This window comes from Acinonyx jubatus, chromosome F2, assembly GCF_027475565.1.
Source record: "Acinonyx jubatus isolate Ajub_Pintada_27869175 chromosome F2, VMU_Ajub_asm_v1.0, whole genome shotgun sequence".
NCBI classification, from domain to species: Eukaryota; Metazoa; Chordata; class Mammalia; order Carnivora; family Felidae; genus Acinonyx; species Acinonyx jubatus.
The window spans coordinates 16,048,385-16,065,573 of NC_069394.1; the positions used below are offsets into that span (position 1 = coordinate 16,048,385).

Genomic DNA, 17,189 nt, shown 5'->3' on the forward strand with positions numbered 1-17,189 from the left:
ATTATGCCATCCAGGTAGAAGTTTCTTTTCTACATAATGTGCATGTTGCAATAAACTTTTAAATGCTAAATAAAATGACAAAATCACACTCAAATGCTTTTTGTCTTTGGTCTTAGCTAAGGCATGCATTTTCTTTAAAGCATGCACTTAGAAAAATTATTAAAAAGTACTTTTACAATTATAGCTTTTATTATAAAAGACTTGATAATTTAAATTTACTAAGTTAAAAAGTTTAGTTCCTTGCTACTTCTAAAGAATGTTTCCATTTTTCAGTTTTGAGTGTCAGTTTTTATAAGTGTATTACTTAGCCATATGATTGCGTTTCTTTTGAAAATACTGCTTTGTGGCTTTTGAAAATAAACCTTTTTTTAAAGCTTTACCCTGTTTGGTGCATGTTTGATCATTTTATACTATTTGTTTAAATTATTTTGTATATGGCATGGTTTGCATTTTAAATCTTTACATTCTTTAATGTGTTCTATATTTATTGCAAATTTCACCTTACCCTTTAGAACTTTTGATTTTGTTAAAAGTCTAAACCATTATTCATAATGTTCATAAATAGAGTAACTGAGACTTGCAGGCTCTAAATTGTTGCTTAAACACAGTAGTTTCATCCCTGTTCTTTTCATAAATCTCTTATTAGACCAAAGTGTGATTTGTGTTGCCAACTCTACTTCCTGTACTTCCTTGGGGAAGATGCTGGGGTGGGGCCTGGAACAAGTAGTAGGTGCTCAAAAGATCAAAACTAGCTAATTGGACATTTAGACTATTGAGTTATTTGTAATTGAAGGAATAATGTGTGCATTAAACTATCTCAGAGTGTAGTTGCTTTAGTACTTTTCTTGTTAAGGACATTATAAATGATTTTAAATTATTCCTTTGATTTGTGATCTTATATTGACGATTATGTCCATAGTAACAGACTGAAATAAGTTACCACATTTAGAATTATCATTGCCTTGAAATCATAATAGAAAACAAGACGCTTTTTTTGTTTTTCAGATTTTTTTTTAAGTTTGGATTTATACTTTGTAAAATATGGTTAAATGTAATGAATGGAATGTTTAACTATGAAAATGACAAATTATGGTTTCTACCGAATAATGTAATAAAACTCATTTTGTACGCCAAGGGGTCTAGTTTTGTTTTCCAGTATCACCATTATAAATGTGTTTTATAATTTTATAATAGAGGCTAAAACATAGAAACAGTAATATTCTACTTACAGTTCTACCAAAGCATTTTGATTTTCAATTTAAGATATACCTCTAAGTAGAGTAACTTGTTTAAAAAAGAAACCAGGCATACCTTATCCTAAAAAGTATTTTATAAATACTTATTAATATTAGACTGAAGGTTTTTTATAAAAGAGTTATTTTCAAAGGAAAATATAGTTAAAGGGAGATATCTCAGACTCACTCTACCTGATTGTTTTATTGCAATATTTTACCAATTAAAATACCAATTAAAATAATTGATAATTGATTAGGGCTTAGAAATTTCTTTCAAATATTTGCTTTAATAACAACATTAAACGTGTCTAGATTCTGAAAACATGAAAATATTCTTAATGGAGTGTTATATTGGAAAAATCATGAAGCAAGATGGGAATAATTTGACATACTCTTTCTGAGAGAAATTTTGCAAAATTTTAAGAATCCTTAACTTCCTTCCTTCCTTCCGACTCAGTATGACCATGTAGGAACTACCCTAAGGAACTTTCAGAGGAACATAAAAAGATTTAGATACAAGTTTATATTAATATTATTTGTAAATGTGAAAAAAAAAACAAATATCTAGTGATAGAGGATTAAACTGTTATACATCATATGATGAAAAAATGCCACCAATATTTCTAGATAGCAATAATGAAGCAGCAGAAAGAGAATTCAAGGAATCAACCTTATTTACAATTACACCAAAATCCATAAGATACCTCTGAATAAACCTAACCAATGAGGTAGAAGATGTGTAACTGAAAGCTATAGAACACTTCAGAAAGAAATTGTTGAGGAAGAAATTGTGAAGAAGACCCAAAGAAATGGAAAAACATTCCATGCTCATGGATTAGAAGAGCAAATATTATTAAAATGTCTATACTGCCCAAAGCAATCTACACACTCAGTGCGATCCTTATCAAAATAACACCAGCATTTTTCACAGAGCTAAAACAAACAATTCTAAAATTTGTATGGTACCAGAAAAGACCCTGAATCACCAAAGTAATGTTGAAAAAGAAAAGCGCAGCAGGAGGCATCACAATTCCGGACTTCAAGCTGCATTATAAAGCTGTGATCATCAAGACAGTATGGTACTGGCACAAAAACAGACACATAGATCAGTAGAACAGAATAGAAAACCCAGAAATGGACTCACAACTATACAGTCAACTAATCTACCACAAAAGAATATCCAATTAAAGAAGAATATCCAATTAAAAAAGACAGTCTCTTCAAAAGATGGTGTTGGGAAAACTGGACAGTGACATGCAGAAGTATGAAACCAGACGGCTTTCTTACACCAGACACAAAAATAAATTCAAAATGGCCAAAAGACCGAACTGTGAGACAGGAAACCATCAAAATCCTGGAGGAGAACACAGGCAGCCACCTCTTTGACCTTAGCTATAGCAGTTTCTTACTAGACACATTTCTGGAGGCAAGGGAAACAAGACAAAAATAAACTATTGGGACCTCATCAAGATAAAAAACTTCTGCACAGCAAAGGAAACAATCAACAAAACTAAAAGGCAGCTATTGGAATGGTAGAAGATATTTGCAAATGACATATCTGATAAAGGGCTAGTATCCAAAATCTATAAAGAACTTATCAAACTCAACACCCAAAAAACAATCCAGTGAAGAAATGGGCAGAAGACATGAATAGACACTTTGCCAAAGAAGATGTCTAGGTGGCTAACAGACACATGAAAAGATGCTCAATATTACTTATCATCAGAGAAATACAAATCAAAACTATAATGAGATACTGCCTCACACCTGTGAGAATGGCTTAAAATTAACAACTCAGGAAACAACATGTTGGTGAGCATGTGGAGAAACGGGAACCCTCTTACACTCTTGGTGGTAATCTGAACTGGTGCAGCCACTCTGGAATATAGTATGGAGGTTCCTCAAAAAATTAAAAATAGAACTACCCTAGGACCCAGCAATGGTGCTACTAAGTATTTATCCCAAGGATGCAAAAATAATTTATCAAAGGGGCACATGCACCCCAATGTTTATAGCAGCACTGTCAAACAGTAGCCAAAATATAGAAAGAGCCCAAATGCCCATCAACTGATGAATAGATAAAGAAATACACACACACACACACACACACACACACACACACACACACACATATGTATAAACACACCACAATGGAATATTACTCAGCCATCAAAAAGAATGAAATCTTGCCATTTGCAACGAGGTGAATGAAACTAGGGTGTATTATGCTAAGTGAAATAAGTCAGTCAGAGAAAGACAAACACCATATGATTTCACTCATGTGGAATTTAAGAAACAAAACAGATGAACACAGGGGAAGGGAAGGCAAAATAAAATAAGATAAAAACAGAGAGGGAGACAAACCATAAGAGACTCTTAACTACACAGGACAAACTGAGGGCTGCTGTTGGCAAGTCGGGTGGGGAGATGAGCTAAATTGGGTGATGGACATTAAGGAGAGCACTTGGTGTTATATGTAAGTGATGAATCACTAAATTCTCCTGAAACCAATACTACACTAAATGTTAACTAACTTGAATTTAAATAAAAACTTGGAAGAAAAAATTAAAATAAAATAAAATAAATAGAAATCATGGCCAAATAGAAAAAAAAATGCCACCAATCAAATCATTACCTTAAAAAAATTGAAGATAAGGGAAAATATTCACCATGCAATGCTTTGTAAAAATGGCAGAATATGTTTTATATATACATCTCTATAGAGAAAAGATCAAAGGGTAATACATCAAAATGTTCATTTCTGAGAAGTTATAGGTACCTAATTTTTTTTTCTGAATCCAATTAACTTCCTGTAGTAAACATGTATGATCTTCATACTCGAAAAGTGTAACTTTTTCCTTTGGACAAGGCAAAGGATATTAATATTTTAAATGTTATTTTCTAATTTTGCTTAAAAATTCCTAAGTCAAAAAAAAACAAACTCAATATCCGCATCTCTTTAATATATGTAAATACAAATAAATAAATATTTGTGTAAGTTATGTATGCATATACATAATGCATGCATGTGTGTATATAAATATGGCTTGTTTAATGTAAGATGTTTACAGTAAATTCCTATTTAAGCAATATATTTTGCTTGAAAAGAACAATCAGAGGCACAAGGCATTGTATGGCCAGGTTGCAGACAGTTGTTCTGTTTCCAGAGGCTCTGTTTAAAACTTGCATATAGGGGCACCTGCGTGGCTTAGTCGGTTGGGCGTCTGACTTCAGCTCAAGTCATGATCTCAAGGTTTATGAGTTCAAGCCCCACGTCGGGCTTGCTGCTGTTGGTGCACAGCCCACTTCAGATCCTCTGTCCCCCTCTCTCTGCCCCTCCCCCGCTTGTGCTCTCTCAAAAATAAAACATTTAAAAAATTTGTTTTTAACTTGCGTGTTGTATGTACCTGAAAAGTGTAATTTAAACAAATTTTCTACTTTATTCTAAGCACTAATATAAAGAGTAAATTTTAGTGCACTTATAACACTGACAAAAATATTTGAATACAAAAGTTACATTTTAGTTATGAAGTAGTATAAAATATTTTAGTAAAACCTAGGAATTTTCTAGGATTAAAGGAAATATGAGCTTTAAAGTGGTAATAGTTGTTCTTCTATGGTTAGAGGTCCTGTTGTCATTGCAATAATATAGGTTTGGTTGTAGGATTACTGTCCCAAATACATGTCCTAGGAAAAGCTTCTCCTGATGCTTACTAATAAACTATTATTGGTTACCTTCCAGTACAGGAAAAAAAAAAAAGATTAACTGGAAATTAATTTATTAGAACCTACAATTAGCCAACTTATCTCCTACTAAATGCCATTTTAAGGTTTTAAAAAAGGGTAATGATAAACAGTTGGTCAGGAATTTACTTTAAAATTTATTTTATTTTATTTTTTATGTTTATTTTGAAAGAGAGAGTGCATGTGCACACACATGTGCACACATGAGCAGGGTAGAGGTAGAGAGCGAGGAAGAGAGTCCCAAGCAGGCTCTGTGCTATAAGCACAGAGCTCGGCCATGGGGCTCGATCCCACAAGCCATGAGATCATGACTTGAGCTGAAGTCAAGAGTGGGACATTCAACTGACTGAACCACCCAGGTGCCCCACTCAGGAATTTATTTTAAAATAAACTTTTAGGAGCACATGGGTGGCTCAGTCAGTTAAGTCTCTGATGTTGGCTCAGGTCATGATCTCAGGTTCGTGAGTTCAAGACCTGCATCGGGCTCTGTGCTAACAGTGCAGAGCCTGCTTGGGATTCTCTTTCTCTCTGCCCCTCCTGTGCACTCTTTCTCTCTCAAAATAAATAAATACACTTTAAAAAATAAAATAAGCTTTTAGAATGTGACCTAGGATACAGAAACATTTAGACCTGTGTCCTACAGCAAAACCTGAGAACCTCTGGCACAGTTGAGATGCTTTTTATTCATCTGCTTTTCCCATAGTGCTCAGCATTGTGCTGTGTATTAGTTCTCTGTGTGCACAATGGAGTCTGATCCAAAGATACCAAGTTTAGACTGCTGGATGACTGATCAACAAAGCATCACAGTAGAGAGACTGAAAAAAATCCATGTTCCAGCAATTCATTTGCCCAGATCTAGGGAGTCTCTTTCTTGTGTCGCCTTTTCTGAGGCTCCCTTTAAAATAATCTCTCTCCCTCCCTCCCTCTCCGTTTAAAAAAAAAATCTCTGCATTTGTTGCTCATCTGTTTTTCTTACCATGTTCTGTTTCTCATTCCTCCCTCTGCTGCTCTCTTCCTAATCTAACATTACTCTTTCTTTAAGTAAATACAGTACCAAACTTATTTATACTTATATTTATGTAGGAAAATATAAAACACAGCTGGATTAAATACATTATTATTCCTGAAATAGGAGAAAAAAATTCTTAATTTGTGTTTTCTTTTGACTCTCTTCTCATTTCTTTTTTATATGATAGTGCCCTCACTTTTATACTTCCTAAAGAGCTATTAATTGAGCATTAAAATGATTGTGATGCACTATAGTATTCTAATACATCAAAGAAATAATTCCTTTTTTAAAAATGTTAATATTACATAGGCAATAACAGCATTTTTATAAGCTACGACAGGTCTCTGGTTGCTTCAGTTAATTAGAAAACTAACTGAATACCTCATGCTTTATACAATCTAAAAAGTTAGAGTTTCATTGCATTTAGAAAAAAAGTAAAATTGCTTTACATTTTAAATCATTTTCTCTAGTCTTGCTGGGTTGCTGAAGCAAAACAAAATGTTGAAAGTGTTTAAAAAAATCCTATATTTAAACATACCAAGTGTTTTTCTTATATTCTCAAGATTTGTAATTAGTATGTCAGATATTTTTATATTAGGAAAAGATTTGTCTATGTTTTATAATACTTTAATATATTTAAATTCTCAAGGACATGTTGGAGGAAGAGAGAGTTCCATTTCAAATAATTTTCATTTGCTTTGATACAGTAAAAACTAGCTGTTTGCAACAACTGTCTTTTCTTATTTACCCTTCCTCAGGCAGACTTTTAAATGCACCATCCAAAGGAAAAAAATCCTATATATAAATATTACGTCATAAATGCTTGCAGATAATTTTCCTAACCTATGTATTTCTTTTTTTTTATTTTAATTTTATTTTTAGTTTATCTTTTGAGAGAGAGAGAGAGAAGGGGAGGGGCAGAGAGAGAGGGATAGAGAGAATCGCAAGCAGGCTCCATGCTGTCAGCGCAGAGCCTGATGCAGGGCTCAAACCCACAAACCATGAAATCATGACCTGAGCCGAAATCAAGAGTCAGATGCTTAACTGACTGAGCCACCCAGGCACCCCCTAACCTATGTATTTCTAAACATGGAACTCTAGTAAGAACAACTTCTTCCAATAATGAGAAATATCTAAAAAAAGGGGAAAATGTAAGGGAATATGGACGCTATTTTTTTGCCACTATTATGAATAAACACACTTAAAGAAAGCAGAAGAGTCATCATTCAATTAAGGATTTTGGTGTCTGTGTTCATGAGGAATATTGGTGTGCAGATTTTTCTTTTTTGCGATTTCTTGGTTAGGTTTTATTTTTAGGATTATTCTGACCTCATAAAACAAATTGGGAAGTATTTTCATATCTTCTGTTTTTTGAAATAATTTGTGAGTTTATATAAGATTGTGTGTGTGTGTGTGTGTGTGTGTGTTTAAGCATTTGACAAAATTCACCAATGAAACCATCTGAGCCTGGAGGATTTTTGTGTGTATATGTTATGGAAAAGTGTTTGGTGACAAATTCAATCTTATTAATAGATAGAACTATTCAGATTTTTTGTTTCATTTTATGTCAGTTTTGGTAAATTGTATTTTTCAAACAATTTGTCCATTTTATCAAAGTTGTTGAATTTGTTGGCATAAAGTTACTGGTAATACTCTAATTTCTTTAGGATCTGTAGTGATGTCCCTTCTTTCATTTCTGATATTAGTATTTTGTGTTTTCTCTTTCTTGATCAGTGTACTTAGGGGCTTATTAATTTTGTTGATCATTTCAAAGAACCAACTTTTGTCTTTGTCTATTTCCTTTATTTTCTATTTATTGATTTCAGCTCTTTTCTTTTGTTATTTCCTTTTTGTTTACTTTTGATTTAACTCGCTCTTGGTCTTTTTTTCATAGCTTCTTAAGATAAAACTGTAAACCATTTATCTTAGACCTTTCTTCTTATTAATGTAAGTATTTCAAACTATAAGCTTTCCTTTAAGCATTCATATAGCTGCATCCCATAAATTTTGATATGTTGTATTTTCATTGATATTCAGTCTAATTTCCCTTTTGATTTCTTCTTTGGCCCATGTATTTAATTATGTTAAAAAGTTTATTTATTTTGAGAGAGAGAGAGAGAGTGAGTGAGCAGGGGAAGGGCAGAGGGAGACAGAGGATCTGAAGCAGGCTCTGTGTTGACAGCAGAGAGCCCAGTGTGGGGCTTGAACTCACAAACGTGAGATCATGACCTGAGCTAAAGGCAGAGGCTTAACTGACTGAGCCACTCAGGCACCCAGGCCCATGTATTTAGAAAATGTTATTTAATTTCCAAAACTCTTTTTCTGGATACCTTATTGTTGATTCCATTTTGGTCAGAGAATGTATTCTTTATGATTTTAATCATAAATTTATGAATATCTGTTTTGTGGATCAGCTTATGGTCTCTCTTGGTGAATGAACCATCTCCACTTTAGAAGAATATATGTATTCTATAGTTGTTGGGTGTTGTTTAAATATTAATTGGATCAGGATGATTGGTAGTGTTGTTCAAATAATCTGTATCTTACTGATATTTTTGCCTAGTTTTCTGTCAGTTGCTGAGAAAGAGGTTTCTATCTCTCTAAGTATGATTGTGGAATTGTTTATTTTGCCCTTTAATTCTGTCAGATTTTGCATCATGCATTTTGAAGCTATGTTATTAGGCATAATCAAATTATTATTTTGCCTTTTGATGAATTAACTCTTTTATCATTTTGAAATGTCCCTGGTTCTGGTCATATTCTTTAGGTCTACTTCATATGATATTAAAATAGCCACGCCAGCCTTTATAAGCTTAGTGTTTGTATAGTAAGTATATCTTTTACCATCCATTTACTTTCAACCTATTAAAGTGTAATTCTTGTGGATATCTTATAGTTGGGTCTTGCTTTTTTATCCATTTTGACAAACTCTGCCTTTTCATTGACGCGTTTAGTTTAGTCCATTAACATTGAATGTAAATTACTGACATGGTAGGATATAGATTTGCTATTTTACTATTTGCTTTTTGTCCCTCTGTTCTCATTTCCTGCATTTTTTTTTACTTAATTCTTAAAAATTCCTTTCAAATTATTTACTAGCTTTTTAATCGTATTCTCATTACATTTTGTCTGTATGTGTGATTGCTCTAGGCATTACAAATATGCATTCTTGGGGCACTGGGTGGCTCAGCTGGTTAAATGTACAACTTTGGTTCAGATCATGATCTCATGGTTCGTGGGTTCAAGCCCCGCGTTGGGCTCTATGCTGACAGCTTGGAATTGACCCTGCTTCAATTCTCTGTCTCCCTGTCTCTCTGCCCCACCTCACTTTCTCTCAAAAATAAATAAATATTTTTTTAAAAAACAAATATTCATTCTTAGTTTTTCATAGACTACTTAGAGCTAACATTGTACTACTTAATAGACATTGTAGAAATATCGCAACCAAATTACCCAGTTGGTCCATTTGTAACCTCTTTCATCCTTTATGCTTTGATGTCATATGTATTACATCTACATATGTTATAAACTCCATAAGGCAGAGTTACAGTTTTTTCTATAGGTAGTCAGGTCTACCTAAATTAAATTACCAGGGAACAAGTAGTTTTTTATATAACCATTTCTGATACTCTTCATCCTTTCCTAAAGATCCTACTGCCCAACTGGCATTTCCCTTCAGTCTGAAGAACTTGCTCTCACATTTCCTATATTGCAGGTTGGCTGGCAACATATTCTCATAGTTTTAGTTTTTCTGAAATACATTTGCCTTCATTCTTGAAGGATAATCTTTCTGGATACAGAATAATGGCCGATAGCTTTTTTTTCCCCCTTCTTGAATCATGTAAATCATTGTTTTCCTTTAGTGAACGTGTCATTTTTTTGTGACTATATAAGATTCTTTTTTATCATTGATTTTCTTCATGTTTATTCTACTAGGGGTTCACTGAACTTTCATGACTCTTGAAATTTTTGTCTTCCACCAAATTTGGGAAATTATTAGACATTATTTGTTCAAACATTTTTTTTTTTGTTTTTTTTCTTCTTGCTTTCTGGAACTCCAGTTATACATGTTTTGACTTTTTGATATTTAGCCACAAGTCTCTGAGACTGATTTGTTATTTCTCAATCCTTTTATTTTCTGTTCTTCAGATGAATAATTTTTATTGGTCTATCATGTTCGCTCTTCATTCTGCTTTTTAAGCCTATCCAATTAATTTTAAGATTTCAGATAATTTTCATATGAGTTTGGTTCTTTTTATAGTTTCTATTTGACTATGTTTTCATTTATGTTTTTGAATATAATTTTAATTGCTACTTTATTAGACCTTGTCTGCTACTTCTAACATTTGAGTCACTTCAGAATTTATCTTCGTCTATTGTTTTTTTCTCCTGAAGATGGGTCATTTTGTCCTGTTTCTTTGTTTGTGAAGCATTTTAGATTATATCTTAGTCACTGCTGCAATTATCATGTTGTAGAGACTCTGGATTGTGCTTTATTCTTCTAAAAGAGACTGATTTTTCTTTGTTTTAGCAGGCAGTTGATGGTTAGGCTCATACTACAAACTGTATCTTGGTGTACAGCTCAAATCTTCAGTTATTTTACCCTTAGCTGAGATTTGTTTTGGTTTTTACCACAAATGTGTGGTTCACAGGTCAGCCATGTATTTGAACTGACTGTATATACAGAATTTAGGGCTCCTCCTCCTTTCTGTCTCTATCATTTCCAGGATTCCCCTTTCACTTTCTAGTGGCTTTGGCTACCTTGCACCCTGGCCACTGCTTCTGCAGGCCAGAAAGACTGAAGATACTCTGTTGGAGTTTTAGTTGCCCCAATATTGTGGGTGAGGTCTGCCCTGAGGCCAAAAGCTACAATAAGCAGCTAATTCACTTAGTTCCGTTCCTTTTTCTAAGTGTTGATTCCTTTCCAGAATCAACCTGTTTTTGGACATTTTCTAGTGCTTTTAGGTAGTTATATATTTATTACATATTTGTTTATAGTTTATAGATATTCTATGCAGGAAAATTGGTCTCACAGGAGATTAGGAAGCCAGTAGTGGAAGTAGAACCAGAATTTTTTAAGTTAAAATCATTGGAAAATATGATATGGTAAAATACAGTCTAGTGTTAATGATTATCTTATTATTTCAAGATATTTAGAAAAAGAAAAAAGTAATGGTGTATATTACACACACACACATACATTCACACACACACATAACACACCCAAGCTGAAAGAACTAGGTTTTTCTAACTCCAAAGTCTTCTTAATGAAACATTAGATTAGAATATATTTCCAATGTAAGTGTTGATAGTTTACTATACGTCAAAAGAAAATTCTCAAGTTTATTTATTTATTTTGAGAGAGAGAGAATGAGAGAGAGTGTGAGCAGGGGGTGGGACAGAGAGAGAGGGAGAGAGAGAATCCTAAGCAGGCTCTGTGCTGCTCTCAGCACGGAGCCCACAGTGGGGCTCAATCTCACAAACCAGCTCAATCTCACAAACCGTGAGATCACGACCTGAGCCAAAATCAAGGGTCAATTGCTTAACTGACCGAGCCACTCAGGTGCCCTCAAAAAGAAAATTCTTGGGGTGCCTGGGTGGCTTAAGTCAGTTGAGCGTCCGGCTTCAGCTCAGGTCATGATCTCACAGTTTGTGAGTTCGAGCCCCGCGTCGGGCTCTGTACTGACAGCTCAGAGCCTGGAGCCTGCTTCTGCTTCTGTGTCTCCCTCTCTCTGCCCCTAAACTCACTCGCATTCTGTCTCTGTCTCTCCCAAAAATAAAAAAACATTAAAAAAAATTTTTTTAATAAAAAAAAGATAATTCTTAAGGTTAAGATACATATGTAGGGAAATAAAAAGCTTCTGGGGTTTATTGTGACTGTTTTGAAGGAGATTATGTTAGCAGCGACTACAGTTTTTTGGTGTGTTTTTTTTTTGTTTGTTTGTTTCAAGAGACAGAGGGTGGGAGAGGGGTAGAGAGAGAAGGAGAGGGAGAGAATCCCAAGCAGGCTTCGCACTGTCAGCACAGAACCCAATGTGGGGCTGGATCCCAGGAACCGTGAGATCATGACCTGAGTGGAGATGAGGAGGTGGGTGCTTAACCGACTGAGCCACCCAGGCGCCCCACAGCCAGTACAGTTTAAACCTGTATAAGATTGCGTGGGCTTACTTCCAAGATTGAGTTCTGTTGTGCATTGAACCTCTAATGTTTTTCACTTCTGATATATATATAGTTTTGATTTAGTTAACATAATAAGGTAATAAACAGCGTCAAAGTCCTCAAAATGATCAACTTATGGCTTAAAACACTTTTGACAGATACTTTCCAATAAAATTTCCACTTTCTAGGAAATGTTCCTTTCATGTTTCCTCTTGCTGCTTATTAGGTTCTTTGTGAAGCAGGAGGCAAAGTCTCTGCTTTGATTTTACTTGAATCTCTGTGCCAGTGGTTTTCCTTCCTGCTCTGTCTCCTTTACTTTATATTTCTTTCTCTTTCTCAGTCTTTAAAAAAGTTATTTTTTCATTAGTTTTAGTTTTTTAATCCGTATGTGTAATGGGAAAGAGAGATGAGGAATATTGATTATATTATTTGATTGTTTGCTCTTTGCTGCACATTATACATTTGCCTACCTCTTACCCTTTCTTCTTAGGAGTTGTAAAATATTTTAAATATTTTGCTCAACATGAAGATGTAGGGAATTTGAAGAAGTAAAAGCAAGGACTCTGTATACTCTCATTCTATTGGGAAAGTCCTGCTTGTTGAATTTTTAGGTATTTCAAGATGTTCCAGTCAACTGACAAGGACTTCTCCTCACAGTGTCAGAACTGTAGTGATGATGAGAGTAATGCATCTAGCAAATAGTTCTGGTATGTAACCACTTTTGCATGTTTACTTCAGCAGAAAACTCTGGAGTACATAGTAACCTATGTTCCTTGTTAAAATTTGGAAAACCATTTGCATGCTTTCAAAATAGATCTTGAGGTAATGGTGTTAGTCAACAGACAGCGAATATACTTTAATCAGATGGGAAATTCTGCAAAGATTAGTATATCTTCATTTCATAACTCTTCTAAAAAGGGGAAAACAAAACTTAAACTTGCATTCTTAGAACTGTCTGGATAATATGATCATTGATTAAACTCAAAGTTTTAGCATACTTATTGTAAAACCATTTTGGTACTGTATGCGCTTTTAGTAAAATACCATTCACAAATATGGACAATACTTTTTTACATAGTTTATCAAAGGAGATACATTTGCTTTTTACTTTTTATAAAGCTAAATTCTTCACTTCTTATGTTGTCACAGAGTATAAATAAAAATTTTAGAAAATATATATCCAGTTTGTAATGTGTTTCCTTGGACAGTCTGGTTGTACTAAACCTTTAGAGCAGTGTGATCCATGGTGTGGGTGTTAATTTTTTTGGACTGGAGGAGGAGGGTAAAGTACAGTTCTCTGCCATTTTACCAGAGCTCACTCTTGTACTTACACAAATGGTGAGATGGTTATTGTTACGAGATTAGGTATGTTGCTTCTTTATAATAATCGTTAATTTTTAGATTTAATGATGGCAGTTAAAGATATTACTTTGGGAAAACTTGGTGTGTTTATTATGATATATATTATAAATAGTTTATTGTTACTTGTGATTTTGACTAGCACTCTACTTTTTATTGTGTAGAATATTCTATATTATCCAATAGTATAGGTTCCAAAACTCAAAATATTTCGTTATATTATCAAGGGAGATTAAGGAACAGAGCACAATCTGGTGAAGTCATTGTTGAAATACATTGCTTTAAAAATATTACTTTCTGTTTTTTAAAGGATATCTAGGTCTCTTTGAATATTCTTTTTTCTGCTATCAATGTTTGTTTGTATATATATTTCTTAAGACATCTATCATTGCCATCTTAAAGAAGGGTAACTATATTTCAAAGGTTTTTGTTTTTTGTGTTTTTGGTGGGTTTTTTTGTTTTGTTTTGTTTTTACTGTAACTAATCAGGCCCATTATATAGATGTAAAGATTTAAAAAAAAAAAGAAAAATGAAAAGCTAATGATTACCCAAGGCCATAGGGTCCATGGTAGACTTGTAACTAAAGTTCAGTTTTGTTTTCTAGCCTTGTGATGTAATCCATACCAAGTATTATTTTCTGTATGGATAACTTTGGTCTGTTATCCTACAAAAATGTATGAATAAACTTTGATATTCTCCCACTTTGTAAATCTGCTGGTATTTTCTTCACTGTAATAAAAAAGAACTCATGCTATGGTAACTAATTCTTGACGTAAACCCTTTTTTTCCCCTTTAGAAAAATTGGAAGCACCACCACCCACACCAGGACAGCTGAGATATGGTAATGGTTCTATAATTGTTAAATATTTGCACATCTGTCTTTTAGACTTGAAATAACTGTATTTCACTGATAGTATAGAAGAGTCAGTAAATTTAATTTTTCCAGAGAGAGTAGATTATCTTATTTATCATGCTGAAACAAAAAGTTTATAAACTGGGTTTAAGACATATTACGATGTTATGGAATTTCGACATTTGTAACAGTATCTAACATTGTTAAACTGTAGTTACCATGTAGAAATAAAATTATACTTATGGTAAGGTTTCCTTAATTCCCAGTAAAAAGGATATGTTTACTTTAGTTTGGATTTAAGTTGGGTAATTTCAGAACTTGAAAGTCTGAGCTCAGGGCTGGGTAGAACTGTTCTCTGGTGGAGAAAATACTTACGGCGTGCTGTTTGTAATGATGAAGAAAGTTAAGTTCGTTTAACACTGCCACGAAGAAGAAGCTTGTAAGTGGTGCTGGTGTGCTTTCTTTACTGTTATGATAGGAATTAAATAGTCAAGGCTAACACTGACATAATGTAAAACAGTTTGGGATCTTATTATAGAGACAATGAAAGGAGAGAATGTTTTAATGGTGCAGTAAATTTGAGTAGATTGTAAGTGAAAGCTAAATATTAGATGTGATTTGCTGTTATAGAATAGTATTTTCCAAAGGAAGTTGAAGAAATCACAAATTAATAGGAGATCATTACATACTGGAGAGTAAACTTACATAACTTTTAAAAATTAATAGCCAGTTCTTTTTCTCTCAGAGGTAGAATACAATTTATATTAGAAATAAGTAACTTTTCCCAAATACCAAAACATTTAAGAATTCTTTAAGACTTTTTTCCCCCAGGTAATTTTTTGTGATTCTCCTAGCCTAGGTTCATGCAGTTTGTATCCAAGCACCGTATAATACTGTTACCAGTATTTTTGTCATATTGAAATGAGCCGTTTGTATGGTGTGTTACCATACCCAAACTTTTTGAAGGCTGGTAACCAAATCTTATTTATCTTTGTATCTCATGCCCAGTGGAGTGGCCAGTACATGTTTACTTAACAACATGAAAATTGTATTTTTTCCTTTGTGTTGAAAGTAAATTTTAATATATAGACACATTTATTTAGGTCTAAGCATAAAAACATGATATATTTTATATTTCAGAGTTGCTTATTACAGAAGTTTGGATGTCTAGTAGTTAAGTAACTAGACTTGGGCAAAAAGTCAAAGAGCTAAGGTTAGACTCTTTAATTGAAGAATCCCATTTCATTAATACACTATTTGATTTTTTATCATCTTTAATAACTTTTAAAATAATATTCCTTGTAATTAAAAAATGCTGCTTTTTATCTTGAACTTTCTTACTTGATAGCAAAAGGAAATCTGAAATGATCTGGGATGTATATACAACCTTTTCTTGTGATGTTAGTATTCGATAGTTGTTTTGGGTAGAGGCATTTTTTGTTTTGTTCTGTTCACTGCTTATTAGCCTTCCCTGGGTTGGTGCAGAACTGACTGTAGCAATATCAAACTTTCATAACTTCTGAATTATATTTTAATTATACTTTCTGTGGACTTAACTACATTAAAAGAAGAAAAACACTCTAAAGTCACTGAACACATACCACCAATTGTTTTAAGGGACTATTTTTTGGATATGGTATAAAATTCACAGTTTTGATGTTTATCTAAAAAAGTCCTTAGTTGAATTGATGTTGACTATATCTTGGCAATTTTATAGATGAATTAGAATAAAATCTTTTAACTATTCCAGCTTTTAATCTATTTCACAGTTTGCCTTCAATTCTCTTAATATGGAATTCTCTTCCTTTCCAGGTTAGTGGTCCTCAACTTAATTAACTAATGTTCATTGAGTATCTGCTATGCACTAGGCATTCTGCAACATGCTGAAGATGCAAATATGAAAAAAAAATGAGGCTGAATGTATAAAAAATATATAGGTATCAGTTCTTCCTAGTTACACTTCTATTATGTCAGGTCTTTCAGATTATATGTTAGATAGATAAGGTAAGGTATGCTTTTGTTAGGAAGAGATCAAATTACATTTTGATTTAAATCAAATAGTTTGTTTATAGTTTGTGAAAGCTTTCAGGGATACTGATGATGTGAGGGGGGACAAGACCGGATATAGATGGCTAATATAGATGAGGTAGTAACATTTTTATCATATTTGTCCAAAAAACTGTTTAGTGAGTAAAAGCGACCATATAGTTTCCATGAAATTTGATTCAGGGTATTTTTTATTATTTCTAATATGGAGCTTAATTTTATGATATCAGTCTTTACAATATAAGAAGTAGATTGATATTAATAGCAATTAAACAGGTAAAACATGGTACTCGTAATATATATTTACTTATTTGTTCCGCCATTAACTGTATGTACTTTGTAGCTAGTAAGAAAACAACCCAGAAGTCTAACACAATTATTTTTACATGTAACAGCGTTTTTAATTTTGGTGTTTTTCCCTAGTATAGCTTCTACGAAGTAGTTGAACTTACTGCAGGAGCAGAATCTTTTGGCTGTGGGGAATGAAAAGCAAATTTCAAAGGTTATCAGATCTATTTAGGAGACTTTAGTCATATGGTCTGTTTTTATCATTTTAAGTGATAGAATTCTTAACATATATTTTCTCTTTTTGGTGTTTTTCAGTATTCATCCACAATGCGATACCTTTCATAGGGTTTGGCTTTTTGGATAATGCAATTATGATTGTTGCAGTAAGTTCTTTCTTTCACCCCTTCTGTTTTGAGTTCAGCTCATGAGTTTGAGCCCCGCGTCGGGACTCTGTGCCACAGCTTGGAGCCTGGAGCCTACTTCGGATTCTGTGTCT

General features: G+C 33.4%; 1 protein-coding gene across 5 annotated transcripts in view; it reads left to right on the forward strand.

The window, feature by feature from the left end:
* TMEM65 (transmembrane protein 65) overlaps positions 1–17,189 on the forward strand; it is a 52,607-nt gene that overhangs the window by 21,225 nt on the left and 14,193 nt on the right. For 3 of the 5 annotated variants that reach the window (XM_053208562.1, XM_053208561.1, XM_027063943.2), the window contains 3 exons: positions 12,759–12,854; positions 14,303–14,347; positions 17,009–17,076. In XM_053208562.1, the coding sequence (XP_053064537.1) occupies positions 12,759–12,854; positions 14,303–14,347; positions 17,009–17,076 (209 nt within the window). The remainder of the gene's footprint in view (positions 1–12,758; positions 12,855–14,302; positions 14,348–17,008; positions 17,077–17,189) is intronic. The other 2 variants (XM_027063944.2, XM_027063945.2) reach the window with 1 other exon arrangement.